This window comes from Hyla sarda, chromosome 3 (genome assembly GCF_029499605.1).
Source record: "Hyla sarda isolate aHylSar1 chromosome 3, aHylSar1.hap1, whole genome shotgun sequence".
In the NCBI taxonomy this organism is placed as follows: Eukaryota; Metazoa; Chordata; class Amphibia; order Anura; family Hylidae; genus Hyla; species Hyla sarda.
The window spans coordinates 329,419,644-329,438,514 of record NC_079191.1 but is presented as its reverse complement, the minus strand read 5'-3'; the positions used below and the strand labels follow the sequence as shown (position 1 = coordinate 329,438,514).

The 18,871-nt window shown below is 41.3% G+C and overlaps 1 protein-coding gene and 1 long non-coding RNA gene across 18 annotated transcripts in view; one reads left to right on the top strand and one right to left on the bottom strand.

Moving 5' to 3' along the window:
* The window catches only part of SYNE1 (spectrin repeat containing nuclear envelope protein 1), a 483,893-nt gene that overhangs the window by 383,035 nt on the left and 81,987 nt on the right, over window positions 1–18,871 (bottom strand). For 10 of the 12 annotated variants that reach the window (XM_056567279.1, XM_056567286.1, XM_056567281.1 and 7 more), the window contains exon 1: window positions 12,826–13,059. The exons of the other annotated variants lie outside the window; for them this stretch is intronic. In XM_056567279.1, the coding sequence (XP_056423254.1) occupies window positions 12,826–12,904 (79 nt within the window). In that variant the 5' untranslated portion in view covers window positions 12,905–13,059. Of the gene's footprint in view, window positions 1–12,825; window positions 13,060–18,871 lie in introns of those variants that run through there. 12 annotated transcript variants of the gene reach the window in all.
* Window positions 12,461–17,041, top strand: LOC130362573 (uncharacterized). 6 transcript variants are annotated; one of them, XR_008891472.1, is made up of 5 exons: window positions 12,461–12,521; window positions 13,136–13,308; window positions 13,871–14,029; window positions 14,129–14,469; window positions 16,527–17,041. It is a non-coding gene; the product is annotated as an uncharacterized LOC130362573 (long non-coding RNA). The 6 variants fall into 6 exon arrangements; XR_008891469.1 differs by lacking the exon at window positions 12,461–12,521 and adding an exon at window positions 12,549–12,866; XR_008891471.1 differs by lacking the exon at window positions 12,461–12,521 and adding an exon at window positions 12,897–13,017.

The window sequence follows — 18,871 nt, the reverse complement described above, 5'->3', positions numbered from 1 at the left end:
ATACTTTCCATAGTGTTGTGTTCTGCTGTTACAGGGAACCCAAGGGTAACCTAACCTCTCACTGATAAGGGATTAAAGGGGTACTCCGGTGAAAAACTTATTTATTTTTTTTTTTTTTTAAATATCAACTGGTGCCAGAAAGTTAAACAGATTTGTAAATTACTTCTATTAAAAAATCTTAATCCTTCCTGTACTTATTAGCTGCTGAATACTACAGCGGAAATTCTTTTCTTTTTGAAACACAGAGCTGTCTGCTGACATCATGAGCACAGTGCTCTCTGCTGACAACTCTGTACATTTTAGGAACTTTCCAGAACAGCATATGTTTGCTATGGGGATTTCCTTTTACTCTGGACAGTTCCTAAAATGGACAGAAATGTCAGCAGAGAGCACTGTGCTCACGATGTCAGCAGACAGCTCTGTGTTTCAAACGGAAAATAATTTCCATTGTAGTATTCAGCAGCTAATAAGTACAGGAATGATTAAGATTTTTTAATAGAAGTAATTTACAAATCTGTTTAACTTTCTGGCACCAGTTGATTAAAAAAAAGTAAATATGTTTTTTGCAGGACTAGAGACACTTGTATAAGTAAGGGGAATGGAGGGTCAATAGTTTAAGACTGAAGCTGTAAACCATTGGAAAAACTGCTGCCATTCAGCTAAGGCTATAAAAACTTGTAAATTCCGATTGTTAGCTTAAGCTTTAAACATCACTATGGGATTCTACTAGGGAAATCATGTTTTATAATAAATGCCCCTTCCTGGGTCCTCCCACTGCCCTATCTTCAGCAGCAGATCAGCACACAAAAAGGAGAAGGCAGCAGCTTCTTCCCAACTACCTCTCTCTGCTAGAAGAGCTTAGAAGAACTTGGTGGAACAGCTTCTTGGATTCAAATGTAAGTGTTTATAAATACATTCGCATATTAATACAGAGGAGTCGGAGTCGGGGAGTCGGAAGTACAAAAAACTGCGGAGTCAGAGTCGGAACATTTATCTACCGACTCCACAGCCCTGCTTTAAAGGGTAACTCTCATTAAAATAAATGTTTGCTATTGCACTCCTTAAATGGTAAATAAAAAATATTTCTAATATACTTTGTTTTAAAGAAATTAAGTTTTCTATGTTTTATTTGTGCTTAAAAAAGCTCAAGAGCAGCACATTTTACCCCATCTTATACACAGATTTAGGACCCAGGTCCAAACACAGAAAGTGCAGTCTGGACTGCTGAGGGGGGAGTCCAGCCTCATCCAATTATAGCTCCTCTCAAACTTAACTGCCATATGCTGTTGGTTGGACACACACACACCCTCAGCACTCCAGGCTGCACTTCCTGTGTTTGGGTTTCGGTCCAAATTCTGTGTATGAGATGGGGGAAAATAAGCACAAATAAGACTTGTGTTCGGGGCTCCATACGTGTACTAGTGACAGGAAAGATTGCCTACATACCTATACCAGATCTTACCCTAGCATAGCGGTCTGAGTTGTGCCATAACTGCGCAATGAGGGCACACCTATAGAGGGCATGCCCTATAGTGAAGGAATAAAATAAGGGAGGGTTGGGAGGGTTCCACAAACGACACGTGCTCCGCCCCTGTAGGAGAGGGAGGAGTTATATGCACACGCCCCCACCTGTTCCCAATAAGCCCCACCTAGAAGTGCAGAGAGCGATAATTACCTCCGCCCCTCACACAAATGCAGCCCTGCGGGCTTTATACTTGTGTTCGGGGCTCCATACATGTACTAGTGACAGGAAAGATTGCCTACATACCCATACCAGATCTTACCCTAGCATAGCGGTCCGAGTTGTGCCATAACTGTGCAATGAGGGCACGCCTATATAGGGCAAAAAGCAACCATGCTAGGATAAATATAATTCCTGAAATAACACATCCTACACCCAGCATCAATCTTCACATACCCGAAGTAGACTATACCTAGTGTGCTGAAAGAGTAGCCTCGACCAACTAGTGACTACTAGAGGTGGTAACCATACCTTAGAAACTGTGGTAGTAACGCCCATCTATAAAGAAAAGACCTGAGAATGATAACATTCCCTGCCAAATATACTAACTGAACTATACCTATTACCATCCCTACTTGTGACATTACTTCAAATGGACACGAAAAGGCTAACTTCATGGCAGGTCTGACAAGCACCAATCCCCTGCTATTTAAGAGGCAAAAACTAAACTGACAGGTAAATGACAAGAAATACCTATCTACCTGATAGACCATGTGGGTCATGTCGCCTGACAAGGTTCAAGAAGGCACCTTACCTGATTGAGACTGTAACAACAGACCTACCTAACTAGTCAATGTACTGACCCAACTGGACTTGGGAGTGATGACCACGGAGGAGGCTGTATCTGTCCTGAGAACGTGTCAGGTCATGACAATAAACCACAATGTAATTGCTCTGAAAATTCGTCGGTAGCAACCGACATTAACCCCTTAAGCTGAAGGAGTAAGGCAAATAGGGCAACATCCTAACAAAGCTGTATAAGCTTTCTATATAAACACTATGCACGAATATGCAGTATGAAAGCTATGAGCATGAGTACAGTAAAGATACGGGAGCATATGTGTAGTGTAGACTCTAAAGATGGAAATGCAGAACAACTATTAACCATGTGCAGTACAACAAAATAAAGCTATGAACGTAACCAGACTACCAGACTATGAGCGTAACGTGCAACTATGCCGGATAGTTGAATCTGTGTACTATAACGAAATGATAATGTAATCGATAAATACAACAGACGAGGTAGTATCTGACCTGAAAACGTGTCAGGTCATAACAAATACACAAACGACAAAATTGCTATGAAAACAAGTCAGTAGCAACCGACATTTCCCCTAACCTGAAGAGGAGTCAGGCAACAGGGTAACATAGTGAGTATTCCTGAAATTGGTTGCTCTGAATGTGAGTCAGTAACAACCGCCATTCAACCCCTAATCCTGAAGGAACGAGTCAGGTGATCGGGTATTGAACAGCCAATTAGTGCCACTAAAATGATGACCACCCTTTGAACGAGCACCTGTGCCAGATAGTTGAATATGTGTACTATAACTAACTGATAACATAGTCGTGAAATACAACAGAGGAGGTTGTATCTGACCTGAGAACGTGTCAGGTGATGACAATAAACTATTTCCTTTTTTTTTTTTTTCCAAATATATATATTTTTTCATAGACATGTCAGGAATAATGAGTATATCACCGCCTGTGTGTCATAATGTTGTTGCTCTGAAGGCGTGTCAGTAACAACAATTATGCAACGTACCCCCCTGCAAATGTGGCAGGCCTGATGAGTATACACCCCCTATGTGTCATAATGTTGTTGCTCTGAAGACGTGTCAGTAACAACAATTAAGCAATGTAACGCCCTGCAGACGTGGCAGGCATAATGAGTATACACCACCTATGTGTCGTAATGTCGTTGCTCTGAAGACGTTTCAGTAACAACAATTGTGCAATGGAACGCCCTGCAGACGTGGCAGGCATAATGGGTATACACCACCTATGTGTCATGTTATTGTTGTGCTGTAGGCGTGTCAGTAACAACAAAATGCAACGTACCCCCCCTGCAGGCGTGGCAGGCTTAATGGGTATACACCGCCTGTGTGTCGTGTTATTGTTGTTCTGAAGACGTGTCAGTAACAACAACAACGCCATGTATCTCCCTGCCTATATACAGATGTGTACAGAACGACTATGTGCGAAACTGTCATATAACAGCTATGCGTGGCTGTACCACCAAACTTGATGAACCTATACTCAGGCCAACTATATGCGTGTATGCACCGCCGGAACGAGAGCACATGTGGCCAACCACAACCGATGACAAAGAACATGCATGCATGTAGTAACTATTAGGGCCACACCCCATGCGCTGTATGAGCATGTGCGCGGCACAAAAACTGCGAGTGCGTGAATAAAATACCATTAACATATGAACCGAATGACACTTTGAGCATATGAACCAGTGATAAGTACGAGGTGTTTGACTGCCATGAACGTAACATGGATAGAAAGAACGTAAGACCATGAACATGCCCAGAATATATGAGCAGCATAAATGCCAAGTTTGCGGACCGTGTAAACGCCAGTGATTGAGAGAATAACCATGAGGTGAACAGCATAAACGAGTTTGCACAATATAAATGCTGTGAATATATCGTCAGTGAGTATATGTACCGTATAATAATATTAGCACATGAAACTGTATACATACTATGCGCGTACGAGCAGTTTGCCATAAGCGAATGAATTAACCATGAGAATACGGATGATAAGAAACTCATGTAGTTATCAAACCGTGAAGATGCTCTACTCGTGTGCACCTTGTACCAGTAATGCGTGTATGCCCATTATAAACCAAGCGTATGAACCATATGGATACCATGATCGTGCAAATAACGAGTATTACACTGTATATCCTATGATTTAAAGGACATCTGCAGCGGTACAAACAATTATTCCCTATCCTCAAGATAGGGGATAAGTGTTTAATAGCGGGGGGTCCGAACGCTGGGGCCCCCGGTGATCTCCTGTACGGGGGCCGCGACTGTGGCGGCGCCTCATTAGGGAGATCGTGGGGGGGGGGGGGTCCCAGCGGTTGGACCCCCCGCAATCAAATACTTATCCCCTATCCTGTGTATAGGGGATAAGTGTAATGCCGCTGCAGTTGTCCTTTAATTAGATGTAGCCTATGTTATATCTCGACAGAGCATTGCACCCTACTGTATACCGTATGCTAAATTGAAACAAGACACTCTGCAGAGCATTGCACCACCACACACAGCACATGCTACCCTGCAACGAGATCCTCTGCAGAGTATTGCACCACACCAAACACTGTACATGCCACCCAGAGCACTGCACCACACTGCACATGCTAACTGTAACGACCCTCTGCAGAACATTGCACTATACCCTATATAGTATGTTATATTGAAATCAGCCCATCTGCAGAGCATTGCACTAACTGTATAAAGTTTGTTTGTAATGAGACCATCTGAGAATATTGCACTATACTGTATATAGCATATATTATATTGTAACGAGACCATCTGCAGAGCATTGCACCATAACTGTATATCATGTATACTATATTGTAACAAGACCATCTGCAGAGCATTGCACCATAACTGTATATCATGCATACTATATTGTAACAAGACCATCTGCAGAGCATTGCACCATAACTATATATCATGTATACTGTATTGTAACGAGGCCATCTGCAGAGCATTGCACCATAACTGTATATCATGTATACTATATTGTAACAAGACCATCTGCAGAGCACTGCACCATAACTATATATCATGTATACTATATTGTAACGACACCATCTGCAGAGCACTGCACCATAACTGTATATCATGTATACTACATTGTAATGAGACCATCTGCAGAGCACAGCACTATACTGTTATACAGTACATGTTATATTGTAACAAGACCCTTTGCAGAGCATTACACTGTACCATATACTGCAAGGGCACCCTATACCCCGCAGAGCACCGCAGCACACAGCAAAAGTTATATTGCAACAACTCTTTGCAGACTATTGCACCACACTGTATACAGCAAACGTTATATTGAAACAACCCTCCGCAGAGCATTGCACTATACTTTAGATTAACGATAGCAGACAAGCTGACAGGAGCGCCTAACGAGCGGCCATGCAGAGAACTGGGCAGCTGCCGCAACCTGTCCCAAGGGCATAGACAATTGTAGCTGTGCGGGTGGCGGGCGGACAACATGTCGCCATGAGGCAGCTAGCGGGCTGCGCGAGATGCTGAGGCCGCACCACCCCCAGAACCGATTTAAATCACCTGCTTGCCGCTCCTGGACCCCACTACCGTTGCGGGCAGAGCCAGCCAGAACCAAACCTGCCCTATATTACCTTATAATCAGAGTGAGACACAGCATCCCCAGATAAGACAGCCAGCGGAGCTGCCAGGGATGCCGCGCCTGCACCCCCCAAGCCAGACTCATGAACAGTGAGGCCTCGGCACCGTGAGCAGCAGTTCTGAAGATTTTAGCGGGAAATTCAAACACCAGACACAGGAAGCAGAGGCTTCCACAAACGACATGTGCTCCACCCCTGTAGGAGAGGGGGGAGTTATATACACACGCCCCCACCTGTTCCCAATAAGCCCCACCTGCAAGTGCAGGGAGAGTTAATTACTTCCGCCCCTTGCACAAATGCAGCCCTGTGGGCTTTATACATAGAAAACTAAAGTATATTAGAAATATTTACCATAAGCAGTGCAATAGCAAAAATTCGTTTTAATGAGAGTGCCCATTTAAGGGGTTAAACAAATAATAATAATAGTATTTATTTATATGGCGCCAACAGATTTCGCAGAACTTTACAATTTTGGGGATACAAATAAAGACAAGTATCAGAGATTAAAATATTACACAATAAATATTCGTACAGGTGGATTGAGGGTCCTGCTTGCAGGATCTTACAATCTATGAGGAATGTGGTTGAGACAAAAGGCAGAAGGTACTTTATCGATACAATGGTCCAGCCATGTTTTATAAATAGAGGTTACATAAAGGACAGTGCACTAGCTAATCTCCGAATGTAAAGTGCCAAGAGCTTAGGTGGAGACAGTGGAATATGGCACTTACAGTCATGGCCGTAAATGTTGGCAGCACTGAAGTATTTCTCACAGAAAAGGATTGCAGTAACACACGTTTTGCTATACACATGTTTATTCCCTTTGTGTGTATTGAAACTAAACAAAAAAAGGGAGAAAAAAAAAGCTAATTGGACATAATGTCACACCAAACTCCAAAAATGGGCTGGACAAAATTATTGGCACCCTGAACTTAATATTTGGTTGCACACCTTTTGGAAAAAATAACTGAAATCAGTCGCTTCCTATAACCATCAATAAGCTTCTTACACCTCTCAGCCAGAATGTTGGATCACTCTTCCTTTGCAAACTGCTCCAGGTCTCTCTTATTGGAAGGATGCCTTTTCCCAACAGCAATTTTAAGATCTCTCCACAGGTGTCCAATGGGATTTAGATCTGGACTCATTGTTGGCCACTTCAGAACTCGCTTTGTTGCCATCCATTTCTGAGAACTTTTTGACGTATGTTTGGGGTCATTGTCTTGCTGGAAGATGCAAGATCTTGGATGCAAACACAGCTTTATGACACTGGGCTGTACAGTGCGACCCAAAATCCATTGGTAATCCTCAGATTTCATGATGCCTTGCACACCTTCAAGGCACCCAGTGCCAAAGACAGAAAGACAACCCCAAAACATCATTGAACCTCCACCATATTTCACTGTAGGTACTGTGTTCTTTTCTTTGTAGGCCTCATTCCGTTTTTGGTCTCATCTGTCCACAAGACTTTTTCCTAGAAGGATTTTGGCTTACTCAAGTTCATTCTGGCAAAATATAGTCTTGCTTTTTTATGTCTCTGTGTCAGCGGTGGGGTCTCCTGTCATAGCATTTCATTTGATTTCATTTAATGTCAACAGATAGTTCGTGCTGACACTGATGCTCCCTGAGCCTGCGGACAGCTTGAATAGCTTTGGAACTTGTTTGGGGCTGCTTATCCACCATCCGGATTATCCTGCATTGACACCTTTCATCAATTTTTCTCTTCCGTCCAAGCCCAGGGAGATTAGCTACAGTGCCATGGGTTGCAAACTTCTTGATAATGTTGCACACTGTGGACAAAGGCAAATCTAGATCTCTGGAGATGGACTTGTAACTTCATTTTCTTGAAAAATGTCAGGGGTGCCAACATTTACGGCCATGACTATATGATGTCTCCAAAACCCAGGGGTCTCAAAAGGGGCAAAGTGATAAAAGAAGAGACCAATGTTATAGGCCTGCTTGAGGAGATGTGGATGTTGGGTATAAGTCTGAGGGTTTAGGGTATCACATTCTAGAGAACAGGTGCAGAACGAGCAAAGTCTTGGCGACGGGAGTAAAAGGTTCAGATTATAGAAGATGTTAGTTTTATCGTTAGCAGAGCAAACAGTATGTGTAGGATGGTAGACAGAGATGTGGGATGAAATGTAAGGAGCTACTGCACTGTGAAGAGACTGTGGAAAACCATGTGGGTGAAAGTGAGGATTTTGTACTCTGGACCGAATAGTAGAGACTGACACAAGGGGAGGCATCAGCTGGTGAGGAAGAGGAGCCTGGCTTCAGCATTCAGGATGGACTGAAGAGGGGAGAGCTTAGAGAAGGGAAGGTCTATCAGTAAAGAGTTACAATAGTCAAGCAAGAATAAATCAATAAGTAATAATGAGATTTTTAGTGGTTTCAATAGTGAAAAACAAGCAGATTTTGGAGATGTTTTTGAGGTGCAGGTGACAAGAACGTGAATGGGATTGATTATAGAGAGTGAAAGACATATCAGAGTCTAGCATGACTCCAAGAAAGTGAGCTTACTGCCTAGGAGTTATGGTAGTCCAAACACAAGATGGAAATGTCAGGTTTAGGTAGATTTGATGGAGAAAAGACGTTCAGTTCAAGAAAGATTTTGTTTCAGATATGAGGCGGACATGATGTTTGAGACAGCAGAGAGACTGTCACTGTTTTTTTGTAGGAGTGCAGGGGTGATTTCATGGGAAGAGGTATAGAGTTGGGTGTCATTAGTGTAGAGATGGTACTACAATCTTCTAATAGGGGATGTGACAGGACGTATCCCTGGGTAACCCTGACAGCAAGGAAAAGAGGAGAAGAAGTAGAGCCAAAAAATATGACACTGAAGGAGCGGTCAGTGTAATTCACATGCCACATATGAATAACACTGAGTCGAATTTGTATACTTTGTGCATGTGGTTTATTGCATTTTTTTTGTTTGTTTATAGACTTTGGTTCACAGAGAGTGACCCAAAGCAAGATTGTGAATAACCCCAACCACAGCAACCCTTCCCATGTTCAACTTCATCTCCAGGATTACCTTCATTAGTAGCAACAAGATAAATGGTTTTTCCAAGCTGCTTATAGTATAAAACCCATAATATACATACTACCCCTTTAATCACATGGTACTTACTAGTCTCAACAATAATGCAACAAGACCACTACAGTCTGCCACTAATATCAGTATGTATGGTAGATAACCATTTGTTGGCTGTTTTCATTTTTCTATTAGCTTACTTACACTCCCTTTAAAGCAGTAAGTTGTATCCATTATGTAGATAGCAGCTCAGGTAATTGTATTAAGAAGGCCTTTATTGTGCTATGTGCTCCTTTTCACTGCAGTACCAAACGATCGGAACTGAGATTTATTGGATCTTCTAGGTGTTCATGTGTGCACAGGAAGTCAGTTTCTCTATTTCTATGAGAGGCTTGATGTGCATCTCATAGGAATTAATAGGGAAACTAACCTCTTGTGCACACATGGGAAGCTGTAAGACTCAGTAAGTCTTAGTGGTGATCATATGGTACAACCAGGGACCAGAACAGAGCGAACAGCGTCACAATAAAGGCAGCGGTAACAGAATTGCCTGTGCTTCTATCAGCATCATGTTGATTAGTAACAGGCCAAAGGATTAAACCTTCTATAGAGTTCTGCTTTAATACAAAACCATGTCAGGGGGAAGATAAGAAACAAAATTAGAAAATATTTTACTGAAAAAGTAGTAGATTCTTGTAATAAATGTCCAGCAAATGTGGTTGGTAAATCAAGGTAAGTGAATTTAATTGTGCTCGGATAAACATCTAACTATCCTCAGATAAAATAAATAAAGGAGATAATATGAGGGCAGACAAGAAGAACCAGGGGGTATTTTTTGTGGACAATTTTCTATGTTTCTACATTTGTAAGTCTAGTCAGTTCTGACACTAACATGTTCTCAAGAGTATATATCACTAATGCAGACATGAAGGAGAATGTAAAGTGCGCTCTAAAACCTGCTTTATACAATATCTCCTTAACTGCACTGGAGTATTGTCTTTATAAAATATTAATGACTTTTTCAAGCAAATTACTTAATAAATAAATGATCTCACTTTCATCTTAAACATTTTCATATATATATTCCTCATGTTTTTAACTACAGCATCCTTACTGCCAACACAAAGTCCTACCTCTTTGCCCAAACGTACATACACTGAACTAGAGACACTTGGGATTATGCCTCTGTGTATAGTATCTATGGCAGTTTATTGTTGTAATTGTATCAATATTTTTTAAGAATCTTTTGTGTTTTTTCTAATTTTCCATTTTACAATCTATATTTTCAAATAATGCTTATATTTTGCAGTTCTGATTCTGGCCATTAGGCTCAATAATGACATGTCATTTACAGTCCTGTATAAATCACTTTCCAGCTGTGTCCCCCTTCTCACAGACAGGATTACAGTAAAATGCGATACTAGTACAGTGATCCCTCAACTTACAATTGCCTCAACATACAATATTTTCAACAGACAATGATCTATTCTGGACCATTTTAACTTGAAACCAGATTAAACATACAATGGTACGGACAGTCCAATTCTGTGAAATGTGTCAATGGCTGGAAGAACTGACCAATCAGAATGGGCATTTCACTGGTAAAACCCCTGTATTCCTACAGTGCATGCACTGACTAGCTGTCTGATAGTGCCCCCTACAGTACAGGGAGGTATTACACGTTCTGTACTACTCTTTAACTGTGCCTGGGATAGCTGCTGTGAGGTTGGCTCCATTTTACTTTTTAGGACACTGTGTGTACTGTACGGGACCCTGAAGAAGCTCCTGTCCTCTACATAGACAGTGATTTACAGCTCCCAGCAGATCTTTCTTACATTTATATGTAAGGATTTGCTTTATCTGTATTAGTTATCTACTTATTTTTCTTTAATCCTCACTTTACCTATTTTTGGTGACATTTTGGGGCTTCAGAACCAATCACCAGGTTTCCATAAAGTTATGATCTCAACATACAACGGTCGTCCTAGAACCGATTAATATTATAATTTGAGGGACCACTGTATATAGATAACACAAAAACTACCTCCGTTCACCGTAGTTGATGTTTAATGCAGAGTCGTCCCCCCCCTCCTCTCTACATAATAACCTCTGCACAGGTCACAGAGCATAAATACCTCCTCCCCCCCCCCCCCCCCCCCGTGCTTTCAGCTTGCTATAAAACATAAATCTTGATAAATAATAAAATTATGTTAAAACAACTCAAGCAAGATGGCAACCCCTATTGTAATATACTAAAATGAAAGAAGTGTGGATGTTACTTCGACAAATACCTAAACACTACTGACTACCAAGTACACCCAGTCTTGGCAGTAGCATTCCCTAGGGGCAGTGATCTCTTTCAGCAAGATAATATTCCCTGTTCAGCAAAACAATTGTTCATGAGTGGTCCTAGGAACATGCCAAAGAGTTAAACCCATTCATTTAATCTCCAAATTCCCCTGATCTCCAGATCCCCAGAGATGACCAATCCACAACCAATCCAATGACAAGACCAATCCAATGAAGCCCCAATTCACAGCTCATTGGTGGTTTTATTGTTAAGGCAGATCAATGTATATATGTAATATGATACCTATTCAACAATATAATGTATGAAAATAAACAGGTTCATCCAAAAATATACTAAAAAGGAGATACACTACTCCTTGAGGCTGTAAGCCACACAATGGAAATGGACCAGATTATAGATGAATGCTTATTGATTTCACCAAATAGAATATATTGGATGGAATTGTGGAAAATCTATATTTCTAATTTGATTAAGTATTTCTACCTCCAGGGCAGTTCTGATGCTATCTATGCAAAACTGATATCTTAATACTGTTTGGCCCAGAACATTATTTCACTTTTCCATATCTTCACATAACATGCTTGTCTAATCTCCAGAAATACTTGTAAAAACATTGTGAGATTAAACGTACAATGGTAAAGGACATATATACCGAAACAAAAACCGAATGGAAGCGGAAGTGCTTCAGTAACCTTTAGCTGTATGATTTATCTCATCCTGACATCCTTAGAGGTGGATATTGATTTTTGTAGCTGGCCTCTGCACACAATCTCTCTATAAACAGCAGTCACTACAGACGACTCTTTATAATACAGACTCTAGCTTTCTTGTATGGTGATGTATTCCCATCTTCTATACACATGATAGACAACAAAACTGTCAGGACTTGAGCTTTGATATTATTCAGTAAGAGGCCCATCTACACCGAGCCGTGTACTGACACCATTCAGGACACTGAAATAAAATGTTGGTTATTGTAAAATATTGGTTACGGAGCCAGTCACATGTCATTGCTACCTTACAACATTATGTACAAGCTGACACATTATACATTTCTACTTGTAAACAGTCCTGACAGAAGACACTGGGGGAGATCTATCAAAACCTGTGCAGAGGAAGAGTGGTGTAGTTGCCCATAGCAACCAATCAGATTGCTTCTTTCATTTTCCACAGGCCTCTTTAGAGGCCTGTGGAAAATGAAAGAAGCAATCTGATTGGTTGCTATGGGCAACTGCACCACTCTTCCTCTGCACAGGTTTTGATAAATCTCCCCCAACTGTATCCAATATTGTGTGCTTGGAGTAAAGCACGTTGCCTTAAGCATATAAGTTTACTATATATTATATATGTTTATTATATCTTCATTTTGCTGTATATCATTTCATTTTCACCTAAAATTCTCAAACGAGATGACATGATAACTACAAATGACTGTAACCTAAATCTATCTTGGTGTCATTGTTTGTCATCACAGCTCCAGACATGATACGCAGAGAAGACAACAATACAAAGCACAATAAGAATATACATAGTCTACAATAACAATATAGTAAACCTACCTCGAAGATACTGAAAAAACCCAGTAACCAGATTAATAGAGGTAACCTTCCGGGTACCAACTTCCTTACACCAAGACATGACAGCACCTTGTGACCTACTATTCCTGTAGCGGTTTTGTTGAACTTGTTAATAAAAAGCCCTTAATCCCACAAAGCATGCTGGATCCAATATAGTCAGCGTCTCGATTTCAGGTTATTAAGGCAATCCTTCCCTTGTGTGATCCACAGCCAGCTGTTTTGTAGTAGTGATTCCGGCTCTATCTCCTGCCATCATGCTGTCTTCCTGATGTGAATTTCCATCTTCCTAAAGGACAACCAATCTGTGCCCTGGAACCTGTGATGATGTCAGTAACCTAGATAATGTATCCCGTGCTCAGGACAGCCCAAGGAAAGGCAGCTGATACGCTGAAGCAAGCAGTTCTGTCCAGACAAACAGTAAGAGGCTGCTGCTTGTATTGTATGGAAAAGGATGTGTAACAGAAGGTAAGATATAAATGATTGCTTAATACTATTATACTATATTACTGGAATATTATACATACCATATAAGCAGAAAAAAACAGACTCTACTGCAATTACTATATAGAATTTAATGAATCAGAAGCTTACATGAAACAAAACCTGTGCAGAGGAAGAGTGGTGCAGTTGCCCATAGCAACCAGATTGCTTCTTTCATTTTCCACAGGCCTCTAAAGAGGCCTGTGGAAAATGAAAGAAGCAATCTGATTGGTTGCTATGGGCAACTGGACCACTCTTCCTCTGCACAGGTTTTGATAAATCTCCCCATTAGTCTCTTGTATACTCTTATCACCACATGTAGGGTTTAGGCTGGATGTAGACATTTGCTTTGTGCTATGTATATATATCATCATGAACTTGCATGAAGAAACATCCCCCCAGAGAACCAGAGAAGGTACAGCAGTGTATCTCAATGTATTATTCACCACTTGACGAAAAAATACTAGACAGTCAACAAGCAGACATATTTCCCCATATGGTATCTGTTTATATTTTCCATATGTTTGTGAACCCAAACACTGAGCAGAGAAAGGCTGACTCCTACAAATCCACACGGTTTCTCTGCATGCCTAGATAGCAGACGTAGTGTCACAAGCATCATCTCTACAATACAGGGCTGTACTGCTCCACCATATATGCTCTGCCATGTGAATGGGGCTGAAAGGGCATCTGTCATCACAAAATGGTATGGAGTACCTACAATTTGTAACATTTACAATTTACATGGATTATTAAATGATGTATAATTTTTTTAAATATACTTACCTGTATCCTTGGCCACTAGGGGTCCTGGTTCCTAAATGGGTGATATATTCTCTGGTGTCCTCATCATCTGTGTTTCAGCCGCCAAGACAAAGTCAAGGAAGTGACGACTGAACAAGCAGGCAAGCGGGGTTCTCTGTGTGCTCCAGGCTTGTCAATCACACTGCTTAGAGTGTGCGGCACAGAGTCCTGCTTATCCTGCAATAAGGAGGAGGGTGGAAGCTTTCCTACGCCATGTGCTGGCAAGTGTGACGCTTGCAGAAGGGAATGCCCCCTCCTCAGTGAACTGCAAAATATCTAGAGCCGTAACGCAGGAGATACCAGAAGAATGAAGATAACGACTGAAGAATGGAGGGTTTAGCTGTAAGCAAGAATGTTTTTTTTCTTCTAGTTTTTCATTTTACTATCAATATTATAAAAGAAATCCTGCAGTTTTCATTTTAACCACTAGGCCTAAAACTAAGCTGACACTTCCTGTTCTGTATAGATCAGTGTCCTCCTTATCAACACAGGCAGGAGTACAGCGAAAGGCGACACCAGTATATAGATAAGATAGTAGGTGATACTCACACCCTCTACACGCTAATAAAGTCATAAATGCTCAAAAGTGGTACCTATAAAAACTACAGATCAGGGCACGATACACCCCCCGAGTACTCATACAGCCCTATATACAGAATAATAAATAAAAAAAAGTTATAGGAATAAGAATAAGGCAATTTTAAACATACTAATTTTGTTTCAAGAGTGCGACTTTTTTTTTTTAAAGCAGTAAAATAGTAAAAAAGCTTTACATGAGTATTCTTTAAATTGTATTGACCCATAGAATAAAGATTACATTTCATTTTTACCGTAAACTCCGTAAAAACGAAACTCCCTAAAATATGCAAAATTGCCGTTTTCTTTTTTACTGTTTATTTTATAGTAAAATTAAAGATGTCATTACAAAGTTTAATTGGTCACGCAAAAAAACAGGCCCTCGTACAGGTTATGGAGTTATAATAGAGTTATGGCTCTTAAAACGTGAGGAGAAAAAAAACGAAAATGCTAAATATGATATCAGCTGTGTCCTCATGGTCAAAATTGTTTCTTTCCTTAAAGGGGTACTCCGCCCCTAGACATCTTATCCCCTATCCAAAGGATAGGGGATAAGATGTCAGATCGCCGGGTTCCCGCTGCTGGGGACCCCGGGGATCGCTGCTGCAGCACCCCGCTATCATTACTGCGCAGAGCGAGATCGCTCTGCACGTAATGACGGGCAATACAGGGGCCGGAGCATCATTACGTCACGGCTCCGCCCTCCCCCGTCAGTACAAGTCTATGGGAGGGGGTGTGGCAGTCGTCACGCCCCCTGCCATAGACTTGCATTAAGGGGACGGGCCGTGATGTCATGAGGGGCGGAGCCATGATGTCACGCTTCTCCGGCCCCTGTATCGCCCGTCATTACGCACAGAGCGAACTCCCTCTGTGCAGTAATGATGGCGGGGTGCCGCAGCGGCGATCCCCGGGTCCCCAACAGCTGGACCGCGGCGATCTAACATCTTATCCCCTATCCTTTGGATAGGGGATAAGATGCCAGGGGCAGAGTACCCCTTTAAGGGGTTAAAGGCTGGGTTCACATGTTGTTTGTTTTGCATTTTTTATTGTGCACCGCCACAGTTAACAATGCATGCAATCTGTCATATTAGTGTGCTTTGTTAGCATTCTACCACAATCGCCAACTAGGCTGAGATCAGACTACGGATTTTGCAAGGGTAATTCAACTTAAAAATTATGGTTGGAAATTCCGCTGTAGCACAGTCACATTGCTGTCAGTGAGATTCTACTGCACAGAGCGTCGCTTAAATTCTTCTGCTGGAATACACTGCGGTCTATGGGACCAACTGATTTGGTAGGTGCCAGCCGCTCTAAAAATCTCCAACCAGAATATTTCCAGCCGAGAATGCCTCAGTCTGAACCCAGCATAAATGTCATTTAGCTCCAATGGCCAAGAAAGACTGCAGACAGGCATGCTCCTGGCCATTTAAACCCTCAAATGCCTCAGAAAATGCTGACTATGGCAAAATGCTGACTATGGCAACTATGTGGTTAGACAGAGGGAGAGGGGGCTCCCCCTATCACATCATTGGGCCTCCCGTGATGCAATTACAGAATGCCAGTGTGTTTTCATGGTAGCCAGGGTTCGAATGGAAACTCCATTCAAACGGGGAAAAAAAAGTACGCTTGATTGAAATCGCTATGTTTGTATTGGCAAATATATGAACTGAAACAATAAATTCATCCCACAAAACACAATCACTCACAAGGCTGTATTGTTATGTAAGTTATGGCCCTAAAAATATGAATCAAAAAATAAGTACTTGTGTGGGTAAACACATTTAATCCAAACAATCTTCAAATTATATTTCTTCTGTTTTCAGGTTCCACTTTTGGTGAACATGTTACCAGAAATCATATAACTGGTGCTATCACACTTCAACCTCAAGTATTTGCAACTGTATTCATTCCATGATAACTTTTCCATGAAAAGCAACTAAAGCAGAGTAAATTACATAATAAAATATGTTGAAATATACAATAAACCCAACAGCTGGATCCAATTTGTTGTGTTCAGAATAGTTCAGCCAACAGTGATGCCGTCCATTTACAGTCGCTTGTTGACAAGTCTCTCGGGAAGCGCGGCTCACAATGACCACTAAGGGTTCTGTGCCCAGATAACAATAACATATAGTTAGATGCCATTCAAATGAACAGCACAAATCAGAAGGAAATCAGAAGGAAATGCTGCAAAAAGAGAAAGCACATGGAAAGTTGCAGTTATGGTACAGCTTTTTCTTGGCTTTATGAGGAAACAAGAAAAAAAAGTCAGTGGAAAGGAAAGCTCAAGACTGGACCAGAGTACATTGCTGCATGTCATATACAGTCATGGCCGTAAATGTTGGCACTAAAGATGAGCGAACTTACAGTAAATTCAATTCGTCACGAACTTCTCGGCTCGGCAGTTGATGACTTATCCTGCATTAATGAGTTCAGCTTTCAGGTGCTCCCGTGGGCTGGAAAAGGTGGATACATTCCTAGGAGACTCTTTCCTAGGACTGTATCCACCTTTTCCAGCCCACCGGAGCACCTGAAAGCTGAACTAATTTATGCAGGATAAGTCATCAACTGCCGAGCCGAGAAGTTTGTGACGAATCGAATTTACTGTAAGTTCGCTCATCTCTAGTTGGCACCCCTGACATTATTCTACAAAATGAAGTATTTCTCACAGAAAAGGATTGCAGTAACACTTTTTTTGCTATACACATGTTTATTCCCTTTGTGTGTATTGGAACTAAACCAAAAAATGGGGGGGGGGGGGGGGGGGAGAAGCCAATTGGACTTAAGGTCACACCAAACTCCAAAAATTGGCTGGTCAAAATTTTTGGTACCCTTTCAAAATTGTGGAAAAATAAGATTGTTTCAAGAATGTAATGATCCTTTAAACTCACCTGGGGCAAGCAACATATGTGGGCAATTTAAAAATCACACCTGGAAGGTAAAAAGTAGAGAAGTTCACTTAGTCTTTGCATTGTGTGTCTTTGTGTGCCACACTAAGCATGGGAAACAGAAAGAGGAGAAGAGAACTGTCTGAGGACTTGAGAATCAAAATTGGGGGAAAATATCAACATCTCCAGAGATCTAGGTTTACCTTTGTCCACAGTACGCAACATTATCAAGAAGTTTGCAACCCATGGCACTGTAGCTAATCTCCCTGGTCATTGGCAGAAAAGAAAAATTGATGAAAGGTGTCAACGCAGGATAGTCTGAATGGTGGATAAGCAGCCCCAAACAAGTTCCAAACATATTCAAGCTGTCCTGCAGGCTCAGGGAGCATCAGTGTCAGCGCGAACTATCCGTTGACATTTAAATTAAATGAAACGCTATGGCAGGAGACCCAGGAGGACCCCACTGCTGACACAGAGACATTTTGCCTAAATGAACTTGCCAAAATCCTTCTAGGAAAACGTCTTGTGGACAGATGAGACCAAGATAGAGCTTTTTGGTACCTGCACACCTGTGGAGAGATCTTAAAATTGCTGTTGGGAAAAGGCGCCATTCCAACAAGAGAGACCTGGAGCAGTTTGCAAAGTAGGAGTGGTCCAACATTCCGACTGAGAGGTGTAAGAAGCCTATTGATGGTTATAGGAAGCAACTGACTTCTGTTATTTTTTTCCAAAGGGTGTGCAACCAAATATTAAGTTAAGGGTGGCAATAATTTTGTCCAGCCCCTTTTTGGAGTTTGGTGTGACATTATGTCCAATTAGCTTTTTGTCCTAACATTTTTGGTTTAGTTCCAATACACACAAAGGGAATAAACATGTGTATAGCAAAACATGTGTTATTGCAATCCTTTTCTGTGAGAAATACTTCATTTTCTTGAAAGATTTTAGGGGCGCCAACAATTACGCCCATAACTGTATCTTTATTTTTTTCAAAGCATTTGATACTGTGCCAAGATTGGTACATATAATGAGAATGCTTGGGCTGGGGGAAAATGTGTGTAAGTGGGTAGGTTACTGGCACAGTGATAGGTAACAGAGGGTGGTTATCAATGGTACATACTCTGATTGGGTGACTGTTACTAGTGGGGTACACAGGGTCAGTTTTGGGTCATATTCTTTTTAATATAATTTATTAATAATCTTGTACAGGGATTGTATAGTAAAGTATTACTCTTTGCAGATGATACTAAGCTCTGCATAGTAGTACAATAGAGGACAGTGCA